Here is a 15,373-nt window from a genome sequence, read left to right as displayed (position 1 = left end):
AGTTGATTTACAATGTTGTGTTGGTTTCAGGTGTACAGTCAAGTGAATCATTTATACATATATCCACGCTTTTTTAGATTCTTTTCGCATATAGGTCATTACAGAGTGTTAGGTACAGTTCCCTGTGCTATACAGTAGGTCCTTATTCATTATCTATTTTATATATAGTAGTGTGTATATGTCAGTCCCCAACTCCCAATTTATCCCTCCCCCCTCCCATTTCCCCCTGGTAATCATAGGTTTGTTTTCCACATCTGAGACTCTATTTCTGTTTTGTAAATAAGTTGTTTTTTTGTTTGTTTGGTTCGTTGTTGGTTGTTTGGTTCGTTGTTTTGTCCTGGGCTGGATCACAGGGTGAAGAAGCAATCGTCTGAGAAAGCTGTGGCTCAAAGTTGGCTCCAGGGTGGACATGGGGTATGTGCAAGGCATAAGGAAAGCAGACAGGAAAACTGCAGGTGGCATAGCCAAGTGGCTGAGCAGGATGGTGAAACAGGACACGTCCTGCATCATGGAAGAGGAGCTGTATTTGTTAGATGAGAAGGAGTAGGTGGAGGAAAAGTTGCTAAAACAAGAAGTAGCTTCACTCCTGCACTGATTTGTTCTAGCCACAGAAAATCAATAGTCATGAAATAACTGAGTTGTAGCTTTCATCATCTGTAATTCTCTGAAGGTTTCGAATGAAAGGAGAAAAAGCCTCAATTCCTCCTTTTCTTTCTAACAAATAAAAATTAGCATGTTTTTGATTTTCCTGAGAGTAACAACATTTGGTATTTACTCTCACAAAAGATTTAAAGAAATCATCTTCTTTGGCTAATCTTTATGAAGGGCTATTTATTTTACATATCAATACTAAGCACTTTACATGCATGAATGCAAATCTTCACCATAATCCTTTGATCTCATATTACAGAGAATGAAATTGAGGCTCCAAAGATTAAATATCATGCCCAAGGCCACAGTGTTTGAAACTAAACCCTCGTTTGTTCAATGTTTCTTGGTTTTTTTTGTTGTTGTTCATGCAGTCATTAGTTTGTTTCACCCATATTAAAACATATATCACGTCTGGCTTATAAATGGTAAACTCTCTGTCACCAGAAGAGTTTCAACAGAAGACTTATAAGGCTATACGGGATTATAACATTCAATAAAATATTGGACTAAATGCCCTCTCAATTATCTTTCAAATGTAAGATGTTATAATTATAGGAATAATTAAATGAGATTGAAGAGGAATAAGTACCTCATCCTCTGACACCAGGCTGGCAAACTGAGCACTATTTCTCAGCTCTTCCTGAATGCGATGGAAGGTCAAAGTAATGTTTGCCACCACGATTCAGCAGCTGGTTTGAAATGGCATGATGCAATGACAGGTAGAGTCATGATTTTGGGCCTTTTGTGGCATTTCTACTTTCCTTTGCCAATCTGAGTATAGGTAAAGAGCTGAATAACCTGGGAAAATCAAATGTCTACATTTAAGAAAGATGGAGATCATTAATAAAATAAATAAATCATTATTTTCAGACTAGACCGCTGACAGTGAAGGCTCAGTATTATATCCTATCACCAGTTGAACAACAGAGTTATTTTGGATAAGAAAATATAAATAAGAAAGACCTTAAGACATTTACAAAATCGTAATTTTGAAGGGAGTCACATTCCAAAATTTGTTTTGCTTAGAGTTAACTTTGGGTAATAAATAATGTAGCTGTGAAACTTTAATCCAATATTACAGAAAGAACGTTCTTAAAGAATGTGCTGTGTAAATTGATTTTTCCTTCCCTTTTAATACATAACCAACTCTGAATATTCTTATCTGCCAAATGAAAGCAGAATGATCTACATATATGTTTTTATAAAGATGAAACCAGAGCAAATTGTCATTTCCAGAAAATGTATATCATAATTTATTGACAGCTACATATTCATTTTTTTCTGAAAGATTTTAAATATATTTTGGACATTTACATAACTACTAACTATGGTGTAAAAATACAAGATCTAGTATCAGAATTTATTATCTGTAAGCCAGAAGTGATAAGATGTTCATTAGCTAAGGTCCTGCAAAGGTAGGATGGTAGGTGGAGAATGTGGATATAATTAACTCTAGGAAAGACAATATTGAATCTGGGGTCAAAACCGTTTAATATCTGGGTTACCTGACCTCCACATAGTTATTAATCCTGATTCTATTATTTTGTTTGTTTATCTTGAAAAACTAGCACACACAGGAATGTCTGTCCTTCTACTTTCTGACTTCTGCTCAGCTTTTTACTGTGATTCACTACAATATAAAAATCAACATTAAGCTCTTGAAAAGACTTTGAAGGAGAAACCCCCAAACTGTCAAACCCCCACTTCTCCTACAGTATTATCAACGGAGTCCCTAGAAAAGAAAAATCAGTGAGACTTCTTTCTTTTTAGTGGCTATTTCAGGGTCAGACTCTGAGGTTTCAGTTCTGCCCCATGTCAGCCAGGTGTAAGGACAAAGAGAAACGTTCGAAAAGAGGCTTAATTCCCCGTGTTGAAAATAAGTGAAGAGATTTCCCTCCCTTGTTCCTAGAGCAATTTATTTTAGAAAACTTGTCTTTATAAGTACATTTTCCTCTCTTTGAAATGGTGATAAATCCTTGTGAAAACTAGATGGGCATTTTGTCAGCTTTGAGACTCAGGAAAGTCTCAAGGACTTGAGAACCATCTCCTTTGAAGGTAAACATCCGAGGGAGATAGCAGCCTTATCTCCGAGTTTCTCCTAGTTTCTGAGGGAGGGTGGGAGCCTAACTTTAGCTGACACCTGGCTCTAAGTTATAAAACTACCTCCTGTCATAAAGATATGAGAAGTTTCTTTTTCCTTTGGGTAAAGCCAATGAACTAACATAGATGGTCCCCCCAATTAACAGGTGATTTAGGATGAACTGTGTGTAATAAATGGTGCTTGTCAAGTCCTCTTACTTGAGGATAAATTGAATTATTGTTTAGCTTGAGAACATATATATAATGGGTTACACCTGCTCGGCTATATGAAGCGTGAGATTTCTTCTCTCTTTTCAGTCTCTTAGGGTTTGTGATAGGTATCACATTCTGGTTTGAATGCTTAGTCAATAATATAAGTGTTTTCTTTCTCTACCACCTTTGTGAAGAGGACTCCTGGGTTGGCAAATATATATATATTTAAATTTTATTTCCTCAACACAGGCTGTGGGCTTACAACACAGGAAGGTCATCTTGATGGGGTCCACTGTTGCTAAATCTGGTTGTCAGAATGTCCTTGCCCACCTGGATGGCTGGGCAAGGTAGCTACTCATTCAGGTATTCATATGAGGTTTCTTTATAAGACAGATTTACCCTGGCCCTCTAGCAAGTTGTCGATCAAAGCATATGAATCTTCTTTTCATCAGCAGTTAAAAATATCCAGATACCAAGTTCTTCTCTACGGTTACAACCTTGAATGTTGCAATCCAAGATTTACCAAAGCTTGATTTTGGTGAATAATATTTATGGGAAATTGCCTGAAGAGAATAGAGTGGGCCCATTCCTCTTGGTAATTTCATTTTTACCCTTAAATCAAACCAGAAAATGAGAGTTGCTTCCATGGACAAATAACTTATTTTTCTCTTTTATGTGTTCTAATCTGGAGAATAAAGATAAAGGAATGAGACACCTGTCCCATAAAATTAGAACTCGAGTCATCAATGGAGGTTCTGGTATTCAAAATAAAATGAACACAAAAACTTATATTTTTGTTTTTGTTTTGCAGTTTATATACACTGCAGGAAAAAATCAATCCTAGATGGTCACCTTGCCAGCAGAATTGTTATCTTGGGAACCCTGAAGTGTTTATTAAAAATCTGCAAAGAGAAGGAATAAGATAACAGGAGAAGAATTTGCCTAGTATGTGTTCTGTGGGCAGGTAGTGAATGATTAGCTCTCCAGTTGTGTTAATAACAAGTGGATATGAAAGGTCAGAACCAAATGCGTTTAATCATGTTTTTGAAAATCAATTGACCCTCAGTTAAAAATAAAATAGGCCTAGGACTGAGTGTAGCAGATGATGTGAAGAGTGGCAGGTTGGTTTATATCTCATCCCCAGTATGACTTTCACATTTAAACCTGTAGAGAGAGAAGTGGGTATAGAGACGTGTTGTGGATCCAAGTTGCTGAATTCACCAGATATGATGAATACAATCATAAATTATGGTTGCTAGTGGAATTTAATTTTTTCTAAGTAACTATAATCAAAAAGCATTTATCTCAGGCAGAGAGTCTGCTTTAAATTAGATGGTGTCATATGTACACCTACTTGGAGATTACTGCATTGGTGTCAACAGTTGTTGGTGGGAATGTAAATTGGTGCAGCCACTATGGCAAATAGTATGGAGGGTCCTCAAAAAACTAAAAATAGAGTTACCATGCAATCCAGAAATCCCATCCCTGGGCATATATCTGGACAAAACTAATTCAAAAAGATACCTGTGCCCCTATGCTTATAGCAGGACTATTCACAATAGCCAAGACATGGAAACAACCTAAATGTCCATCAACAGAGGAATGGATAAAGAAGTTGTGGTGTATATATATATATATATATATATATATATATATATATATATATATACACACACACACACACACACACACACACACACAATGGAATACTAGTCAGCCATATAAAAGAATGAAATAATGCCATTTACAGCAACATGGATGGAACTAGAGATTATTATACTAAGCGAAGTAAATCAGAAAGAGACAAACACCATATGATATCACTTATATGTGGAATCTAAAATACAACACAAATGAACATCTCTATGATGCAGAAACAGACTCACAGACATAGAGAACAGACTTGTGGTTGCCAAGGGGTTGGGAGAAGGGAAGAAGTATTGGGAGTCTGGGATTAGCAGATGCAAACTATTATATATAGGATGGATGAACAACAAGGTCCTACTGTATAGCACAGGGAACTATATTCAATATCCTGTGATAAACCATAATGGAAAAGAATATGAATTACAGTGATAAACCATAATGGAAAAGAATATGAAAAAGAGTATATATATGTATAGCTGAATCACTTTGCTGTGAAGCAGAAATTAACACATTTTAAATCAACTATACTTCAATAAAATTTAAAAAATAAATGCAAGCACACTCAAAAGAAAAATATATGAAAATGATCTTCCTTTGAAAATTGATCAACCAGCTGATCACAATGGTTAAGTCCATTGTTTAGGGGTCTCTCTTTCTTCTATGAGGATTAATCAGTGGCCAAGTATTTTTTAAAGTGCCAAATAAAATGCTAAATAAAACATTCTTTGGAAGTACTAGCCCTCAGACTTAACTCACAACAAATGCTATGCCTGACCCCAGCCTAAGTATTTTCCAAACCTGTGTAGAATGTCAAAAGAAGCATAAAGCATTAGGTTTTACTAACTCAATTACAGTGAATCTCAGCATAGAACAGATATCTCAGAAGTAATCTACCATAGATTAAAGTACAGGTTAAACTTTTATGACATCAGACAGGAAGAATTTGTGACCCAAATTTTTATTAATTCAAAGCATTCCCTGAAACACCATTTCTTATGATCCTCCTGCTTTTACTTTCAAATTTGTGTTTCCAAGGTTCCAAATGATTGACTTTTCTAGACTGCCAGTGAAGGAGATAGAATTTGAGGATCTCAATTCCTGTTGTACATGTAAATCACCGGTGGAGATTTTAAACCAGCATTTGCCCACCTCCAGAGATTCCTTTTTTTTTTTTTTTTTTGAGCTTAACAGTTTACTTTGATTTTGACTTTTAAAAAATACTTTTAAGCATTGCTTTAAAAACAAAAACACGTGCTTTTAAGAGCACCAGAGCAATAATGAGATTTTTTTTTCCATTTCAATTTCTCTGATTTCTAAAGAGAATCTAAAACTTATCAAGGGACCAGTGAAGACTTTTTTTTTTTTTTGGATTGATAGTTTTTTGTTTTATTGGAGTACAATTGCTTTACAGTATTGTGTTAGTTTATACTGTACAGCAAAGTGGATCAGCTATACGTATACATATATCCCCTCTTTTTTGGATTTCCTTCTCACTTAGGTCACCACAGAGCACTGAGTAGAGTTCCCTGAGCTATACAGTAGGTTCTCATTAGGTATCTATTTTATACATAGTATTAATAGTGTATGTACGTCAATCCCAATCTCCCAGTTCATTCCAGCACCCCCTTCCCCTTGGTATCTATACATTTGTTCTCTATGTCTGTGTCTCTATTTCTGCTTTGTAAATAAGATTGTCTATACTAATTTTTTCAGATTCCACATATATGCATTAATGTATGATATTTGTTTTTCTTTCTGACTTACTTCACTTTGTATGACAGTCTCTAGGTCTATCCATATCTCTACAAATGATCCAATTTTGTTCCTTTTTATGGCTGAGTAGTATTCCATTGTATATATGTGCCACATCTTCTTTATCCATTCCTCTGTTGATGGACATTTAGGTTGCTTCCATGTCCTGGCTATTGTAAATAGTGCTGCAATGAACATTGGGGTGCATGTGTCATTTTGAATTAAGGTTTTCCATGGGTATATGCCCAGTAATGGGATTGCTGAGTCATACGGTAGTTCTATTTTAAGTTTTTTGATTTCATTTTCCTAGAGTGGAACCCTGTTCTTGGGGATTTTAAAAAGTCCCAGGAGATACTAATGTTGAGCCAGAGCTGAGAACCACTGACCTAGATGAGAAGTCAAATTGTCATTTTGAGTTAGTTGTCTTTAAATGGATTTCATAAATCATAGGACTTGTAAAAATGATGATCATATTAAATCAGATAAATCTGAGGTCTCTGTTTTTAAATGAATTACTGATCTATTTGAAAAACTAGTGTCTACAAATAGCAGGATCAAATGCAAGAAACAGGAGTCTGGCAGTAAGAAAGGGAGACTGCTGTCTTTAGGAAATGAGAGAAAACCAAGAGGGAAATTCTCAGATCTGATCAATGTTCTTCCATGAGTGTTTAATTGCACTGGATTTGTAACTAGCTTTACTCCCTAGTTCATATGGTTATAAGACGAGAATTGCTTTATAAAAACAGGTAGTTTTCTTGTTTGGTGCTTTATAAAAACAGGTAGTTTTCTTATTTTGTGGGTAAATACATATCAAAAAGAGGGTTTGGGAAAAATACATGGGTAAATATTACAGTCTGATCACATATCATAAGGAATTGTAAAACGTTATTAAATTGCTCCCAAATGTGCCAGTGTAACTAAGACATAAAACCCAGCATACTAGGTGGATAAAATGGTAGTTTAATTATTTATGTTTCTTTTATTTTTTTTAGTTTGATATATATTTATTTATTTTTATTGAAGTATAGGATTTACAATGTTGTGTTATTTTCAGGTGTATAGCAAAGTGATTCAGATATATATATATACATATATATATATATATATATATATATATATATATATATATATATTCTTTTTCAGATTCTTTTCCATTAGAGGTTATTACAAGATATTGAATATAGTTCCCTGTGCTATACAGTAGGACCTTGTTGTTTATCTATTTTACACATAGTAGTGTGTATCTGTTAATCCCAAACTCCCAATTTATCCCCCCTCTTTCCCCTTTGGTAACCTTGCTGGTTTTCTATACCTATGAGTCTATCTCTGTTTTGCAAATAAGTTCATTTGTGTCAAATTTTAGATTCCACATATAAGTGATATCATATGATATTTGACTTTCTCTGTATGACTTACTTCACTCAGTATGACAATCTCTAGGTCCATCCATGTTGCTGCAAATGGCACTATTTTGTTCTTTTTTATGGCGAGTAATATTCCATTTTGTGATTTGTGTGTGTGTGTGTGTGTGTGTGTGTGTGTGTACATTTCTTTTAATACTAAGAGTAACTCACTATCTCTCACAACTGTTAAACTTCAAACTGTAGGGGTTTTTATGGTATTGCTTTATATATTCTAAACATGAAAGGTGAAATCATTTTTTCACAATCTTATCCACTAGCTTAATGCTAAGTTTTATCTCTAGGATTGTGATAACTGGTGCCCCCAAAGTGTAAATACTACATCTACTCTGTTCTTTTCAGCAATGGAGTCTTTCACATTACATAAGATTCTCTTAATTCAGTATTTGTTATCTGAACCAGATGCTTTTGTTATTTAAACAACCAACTGACTTTCTGTTATTGTGTAGAAACATTCTTATTTCTATCTGTAGTCTCTGTAAGCTTGAGCCAAAATTATGATGTTTGAAAGAGAACATTTGATTATTTTTTAACATTCATTGAAAATGTACAAAATTTATTCAAACTTTCTCCTTTTTTTGGAACTACATATTTGTCCAATTGTTTTACTATTACACAATTTGCCACCATCACAGTGAAAGAGCTGGCACATTTGACAGAGTTCATCTCCTTAATATATAAAGGGAGTTTACAACTCAATAATAAAAATATTACTAGACCAGTAGATAAATGCTTAACATGATGCAAAAGCAAAATAGACAAGAATAACAGAAAAAGATAGAACTTTTAAATGCAAATAAAAATGAAAGATAATTTCCTCTTTTAAACTGCAAATATTTTAAAGCATGATTTTAAAGGGGAAAAAGATTTAAATAGTATAGATAGAGATTTAGATAAAGATAGCTGGATAGAGGAAAGTAGATTGTTTAAGAGCATAGGCCCCAGGCAGTCATATCTGGATCCCATTCCTGACTGTACAGACACTTGTCAGCTATTTGACTTTAGGCAATAAATGGATTTCTCTTGGCCCCAGTTTCCTCATCTGTAAAATGGGAACAATAATACTTAACTTACAATGTTTTGTGAAGATTAATAAAATAATGCATCTAAAGTGCATAACATGGTAACATATAATAAACTCTCAATAAATTGGCAATTATAATAATTCTCAATGCTGACAGATATATAGTACACAGAAACAGGTATTATAGCAAGTTTCTGGGAAGGTGAATTACTACAGTTGTTCAGCAATGCAACTTGGCTACATGTATCAGCAGTTTCCCATATGTCCATACTCATTACACCAATAATCCTGATTTTTTAAAAAAATCAGAGATATGGTCAAGGATACAAATTCACCCCTATTCATAACATGCCTTTATATTTTAATGACTAAAGTATAGCAGAGAGACACATTGGTCCTGTATGATACGTTTCAAAATTTACAAAAATAGGGATGTGACTTTATGAAATACACCTAAATTGTGGAAAATATGCTTGGCAAAATATTCAGATTTCATTTAGAACCTTATTTGGAATTGTATTATTCTTATTGCTCTTTTGTATTATTACTATTTTTTCTAAACTTAGAGGCTACAAAACTGAGCAGGCCTCATTTGTGAGGGTATCTGGAATGAATGAATAAGCTCACTTTTTACCATCTTAAAGATAAGTCCTTTAAAAAGCATTGTTTTTTCCATATTTACCACTTTGTCTGAAGGGATATAGAAAAAGAAAACATTGTTCAGTTATTCTTGCTCTTAACACAAAATTTAAATTTTTTTACAAAACTTTTTCGTGTCTCTTTGGCATAACATTTATAAAAATAAAAAGGTTTTTTGCATTTATTTTTATCTGTTAGCTCAAAATGTGAAAGTGGTTAAACACTGCATGAAATTCAGAGGTATGTTTGAGATGGCACACGCTGGTCTGTATGCTACCCGCCATATGCAAAATTCACTTGGGGGATGGGAAACTGAGCTACCACGAGGTCCTGAGACCTCTGACTCAGAAGACACATATAAGTATTATTGGATATCCTAGAAAAAGAAGACAACAGTGGTTTCACATATGAATCCAAAGAGAAAATCATGAAGACAGAGGGGAAAGAAGTTAGTTTGTGACCAAGGTGCTACACACATGGGGACCTCTAGTACAACTTCTACATTGAGAAGCAGCAAGAATTTACTCATGTGACTATCAGAGTAGACCAGTTCATTCTTTCTTTTTTTTAAAAAAAAAACTGATTTTATTAATATTTTTAAAAAATAAGATTGGCTTATTTCTACAACCTAATATCACATGGAAACAGATAACCAGATCTCAATTGTATCTTCCATTTACCTCTTCGGAATCAAGAGTTTCGTGTTCCGGAATAGCCATCATTGGATGACTCAACTTCACAGAAAAGACGCCCAGGAAGTGAACAGGGATAGAAGTAAGGAGAGATAAATGTTTAAATTTCATTTAAGTTGACAGTTAAATGATGATGTAAGTATATTATTGCTGATCACATTCTACCAATGTAAACATTAAGATTTGATTGTTATTAAAAACAAAGGAAGATATTCTTAACATAGAAAAAAATTTTAGCAGATGGTGAATCCTTGGAGCCTAAGACCACATCTTATTTATCTCTGTGTCCCACATAAACTCTAACAGTGTTTGGCACACAGCATAGACAGTTATTAAATGTTTATTGAATGAATGAATTGTTAAAACACACTGGCAGTTATCAGAGAGAGGAAACAAAGTTAAATTTATGTTGCCACTGTCACAATAGCTCTCAAATCGAAAAGCTCCAAAGCAAAAGAGACAAATCACGCTTAGACCTGCAATGCAGATGCATCTGTAGTGAACGCTTAAGTGAAATGTAAAACATTGTGCATTATTGTAAACATTAAGAATCTCAAAACACAAGGACTTCATAAACATTGTAATCTTACCAGATGACACTATTATCATGCAGTTTACGACACAGTGACACTTTAACAGAGGGAGGTTCTTTTGTTTATATAGGAATTTTTATTATTGCATGGGTCTTCTGAGCACTATACATACACTTAAACCTATTCAGACAGAAGAAAAGTCATAGATATGCAAGCAAAAGAGACAGAATGAGGGACACAGACAAGGAGAAAACAATCATTTATAATAAATCTGCTTACCCCCTTTATTTTTTAACCGTCTCTCCTCACTCCAACATTAGAGTAACCATAATACCTGATTTTACTGGAGCATCCCCAGGTTCTACAACTATCCTGGGCAAATCCGGGCTGTGGAAATAATTGACTCCCTTTTACTCTCAACCTGGTCCTGATTTGATCAATAAATCATCGGATCAGTGATCTGCCCCTGATGCTCCAGGGCGATTCCGGGGGTCCTAGCGATGCACCCTTGGCCCTAGGAGGACATCACCAGAGGCTGCTGGGGAGGCCTAGGAGGTCCCATCTCACTTTCCCTCTGTTCTAGCTGATTTTCAAGAAAGGAGCCTGCTTTTATTTAAAGCTAGAGCTTCGTTAAATTCCAACCATCAAACTCTGTCCCAACTATGAAATTCTTGGAGTGTCATAACATCAGGGATCCCAGCTTCCTGAGACCATTACCTTAAATAGAAATATGATCTGTCCCTAAGCCAGCTAGAGATTCAAATAGTTTTCCAAAAATCAGCTGAAAGCACCTACTTTCTCCTGTTCATCAGGGTCCCCTGAGATTGTAAACCTGGCTTAGGATCAGATGCTATGTACCCCTTCAAACTTCAGACCAAGACAATTGGTCCTAGAGACAGCAAAATCTTTAGCATACCTAGGCTAAATGGTATGGTAATTCTATGAATCATTGAAGTTTGTACCATGGCAAATCCCCATTCTCCTAGTCTCCTAATATAGAGTAGAATAAACATCCTAAAGTTTGAAAATGTTGTTGCCCCAATAAAATATTCAACTGAGATTGGAAAAGCAATTGAGTAATTATGTGATATCTATTTTACATTCTATCCCATCTTTCCAATATAGGTATTCATTCATTTAAATCCATTTTATTCTAATCTTCAGTTTCAAAAACTATGTATTAACTATGCTAACCAACAAAAGAGAACAGCAAATGACTGATCCTAATTAATTGTTAATCCCCAAATCATTTATATTTGGCTTTGGAATGCTTTCCTCTATGATCTTGGGTCCCAATAGGTTTGCTTTCTTATTATCCTCAAGGTGACCAAAAACATTACATAAAATGTGATACTGTTAATGGAGTTAGTCATAGTAATTTATTGTGTACTCACATGATAAATTCGTTATATGTATTTGTTTATTTAGTGTTGACAGCAACCTAGTGAGGTGAGCGCTAATTTTACCCTGATTCACAGATGAGGAAACAAAAGCACCAAGAGGCAGGATAACTTCTTCAAGGTCCAGAGCTAGTGGCAGAGTCAGGATTGGAATCCAGAGTGACAGTCTCTGGAGACCATTCTTTCAAAGCAGTAAGAAGTGGTAACATGTCACTGGGAAGAAGCTCGGGAGACAGGAGCGGGGAGACAGAGGGAGGGAGTGGTGTGTGTGACATTTTGCAAAAGGGAAAGCCATGTGTAAGAGTGTCAGAGTCAGAAGCAGTTTGGAGTGGTTGGTGTAGCTGGTGTCTTCATTCAGGAGACACAGACAATGAAGTTCGTATGTCAGATGAGGAGTCTGGGATTCATTCTCTAGGCAGTGAGAAACCACTGAATCTCCAAGCAAGAAGGGGACACATGTGATCAGATTTTCATGTCAAATAATGTCACCCTGGCTGATGTGCAGAATATAGATGGGGGAGGGGGGTTGGAAACTATGTAAGTAATCAGAGAGACAGAGAATAAAGAAGAAAGTCTAAAAGAAAGAGTTGCCTTAAAGAATAGAATAAATTCAAGATTTCCTGGGTGACTCTAGGCCCCCCTACTCTCTAGTGTGAGTGAAGGAGCATCAGGCAGACACATTGATATTTTGTTGATTAGGGAAGAAAAACTACAAAATGTTCCAGAGGAATACTGTTGAAGTTGGTATGTGTGCAGAATGCAGAGGTTTTGTAAAACATGAGGTCTGGAGATGTCATATGGGGAGAACAAATATGGCAGGAACATCCTCTCACAGTCAGAATGAGAATGATGACACTAAAACATTGAAATAAATTCCATATGGGTGGATGGCTTGTTATCCAGAGTCAGTGGATACAGGAAGACAGAGAGAGTCCTCCAAGCCTGTTTACTTGGTGGTGAGTGTTCTAGAGGACAAATTACTATTTTGTCTCAAAAAAAAAAAAAACCTGAAAAGTTACAAATTTTATCATCAGACCATTATTCAACATAGATGGATCGATGAAATGGAAAGCTTGAGTGAAATGAGACAAAACATCCTTTCATCCTGGATGGAAACTCCAGTCCCAGATATTGTATAACATCATCAGACCTTTGCTCACTCACCACTGTGGGATAATCAACAAGCCGTATTTGAATGAAATCTTCAGTTGAGTTTTATTACATTCTTTATCACAGCTGCCACCACACAAATATAAAGCCTTGTGGAGTGTTTGTTATCCGTGTGGGGCTTTCTCATAAATGTCACTGCATCTCCAGAGCTAACTTCTCTGACAAAGACAGATAAAATTACCTCCAACCAACTGGAGAGAACCCTACAACTAGAAAAGAAGAAAATATGCCGAATGTGGTGAAATCAATTAAGTCTTAATCTACCCGAGGAATGGCATTCAGAGCTGTAACTTTGTGAAACAGCTCTCCCGCCTGTGCAAAGATGAAGTAGATTTTCTTGCCTTCCAAAAATGATGAAGTGTTACAAGAAACGTTCCCAATTTTAAATCACTGAGGGTGCTACACCTGCTATTCAGAAGTCACTCCTCGGGATTGCTTTTTAGCTGAACCACATCCTCTTGTAAACCTCCTTTGCTCCATTTGTCTTCAGGAAGCTGTCCCCCCTACTCTGTCTCCCACTGAGATTTGTGAACCACTCAAGCTAGAGTGTAACCTTCTTAAGAACATCTCTCAGAAATAGACGTGACAATTATTGCAGTGATACCTACATAAAGCACTGTGTTTCCTGAGTACAGTGTTGTCATCGTGAGACCGTGAGCCACTGCATGTCATGTACATTCGATGCTATTCACTTTTAGGTCAGTTGTACCTGGCAAAGGGACCACTCAGCACAGGAGACACAGAATGTGTATTGAATAAATAAATTAATAATGAAAGAGAGAAGGAATGAAATAGAGAAAAGAGAAATCTGCATTAGTGAAGACTTAGAATTGTTTACTGCATTCCCCAGTCTCTTCATTGATAAGAAATTTTGCAAACTAAAGACGTTTCAACCAGCACTATGGCACGTGTGCATTTGGCTTAAGTCTTTCATGATTCTTCTGCTTAAAGTCAGACAGAGGAAGACAAATGTCATATGATATCCCTTATATGTGGAATCTAAAAAGGTGATACAAATGAACTTATATACGAAACAGAAACAGACCCACAGACATGGAAAACAAACTTATGGTTACCAAAGAGGAAAGGGGGGAGGATAAATTGGGAATTTGGGATTAACGGATACACACTACTCTATATAAAACAGATAAACAACAAGGACCTACTGTATAGCACAGGGAACTATATTCAATATCTTTTAATAGCCTGTAATGGAAAAGAATCTGAAAAAGAATATACATATATATATATATATATATATATATATATATATATATGTGTGTGTATGTGTGTGTGTGTGTATGTATAACTGAATCACTTTGCTGCACACCTGAAACTAACACATTGTATATTAATTATACTTTAATTTTAAAAAAAGAAAAAATAATAAATAAAAAGAACTGAATTTAGTTGTCAGTGCTTGAGTCCACAGATTCTACTTGCAGGTTTGTGTCTTTTTCTCTTGAACTGCTCAAGGGTCCTGCAACCCTAGGCCTGCAATCGTCTTGATATGCACATGGCTGTCCCTGTTAGATGAAGCTAATCTCCAGGTCAACACAGTGCCCACCACTCCCAGTGAGGGAGGTCAAGGGTCAGAAGTCACCTATGATCATGCTTATACATAAATGTCTGATTTACTTCACTCACCTAGGGGATCTGCCTGGCCAAACAAAACACTTGAGTTTTTAATCTCTGATTTACAACACATCCCAGCCCATAGGAAGCACCTGGCGAGTACTGTAAATTTCAGATTCTGACGCAGCTGGTTTGGGGAGGGTCCTGAGCATCTGCATTTCTAACGGGTCTCAGCTGAGACCAACAATACCATAAGTTGAGGAGCGAGACCACAGCCAAGATTTTTGTATGAACTGATGGAATTGATGTTTTTCAAATATTTATCTATTCACAACTGAAATTAGCTGTATTCAAAATGTCCTCGTCAGTTAAGTTACACTGTGCTTGTGTAATTAAATACTTTACCACAGCACTTTTTTATTGAGTACGTGCTCATGTACCAGACGCTTTACTGGATGTTAGAGTTATGACAGCAAGTGAACAAGCATCCTCCCTGTTCTTGGAGACCACAGTGCAGTGGAAGAGGAAGATATTAACTATATAATCAGGAATATACAGAAACAAACACAATATAATG

General features: G+C 35.7%; 1 protein-coding gene across 1 annotated transcript in view; it reads right to left on the bottom strand.

The window, feature by feature from the left end:
• Window positions 1-10,078: 10,078 nt before the first annotated feature.
• Window positions 10,079-15,373, bottom strand: part of MLIP (muscular LMNA interacting protein) — a 151,842-nt gene continuing 146,547 nt past the window's right edge. The window contains exon 13 of the mRNA XM_060021348.1: window positions 10,079-10,160. Coding sequence (XP_059877331.1) covers window positions 10,086-10,160 — 75 coding nt within the window. The 3' untranslated portion in view covers window positions 10,079-10,085. The remainder of the gene's footprint in view (window positions 10,161-15,373) is intronic.

This window comes from Delphinus delphis, chromosome 10, assembly GCF_949987515.2.
Source record: "Delphinus delphis chromosome 10, mDelDel1.2, whole genome shotgun sequence".
NCBI lineage: Eukaryota > Metazoa > Chordata > Mammalia > Artiodactyla > Delphinidae > Delphinus > Delphinus delphis.
This window is presented reverse-complemented; position numbering and strand designations above follow the sequence as displayed.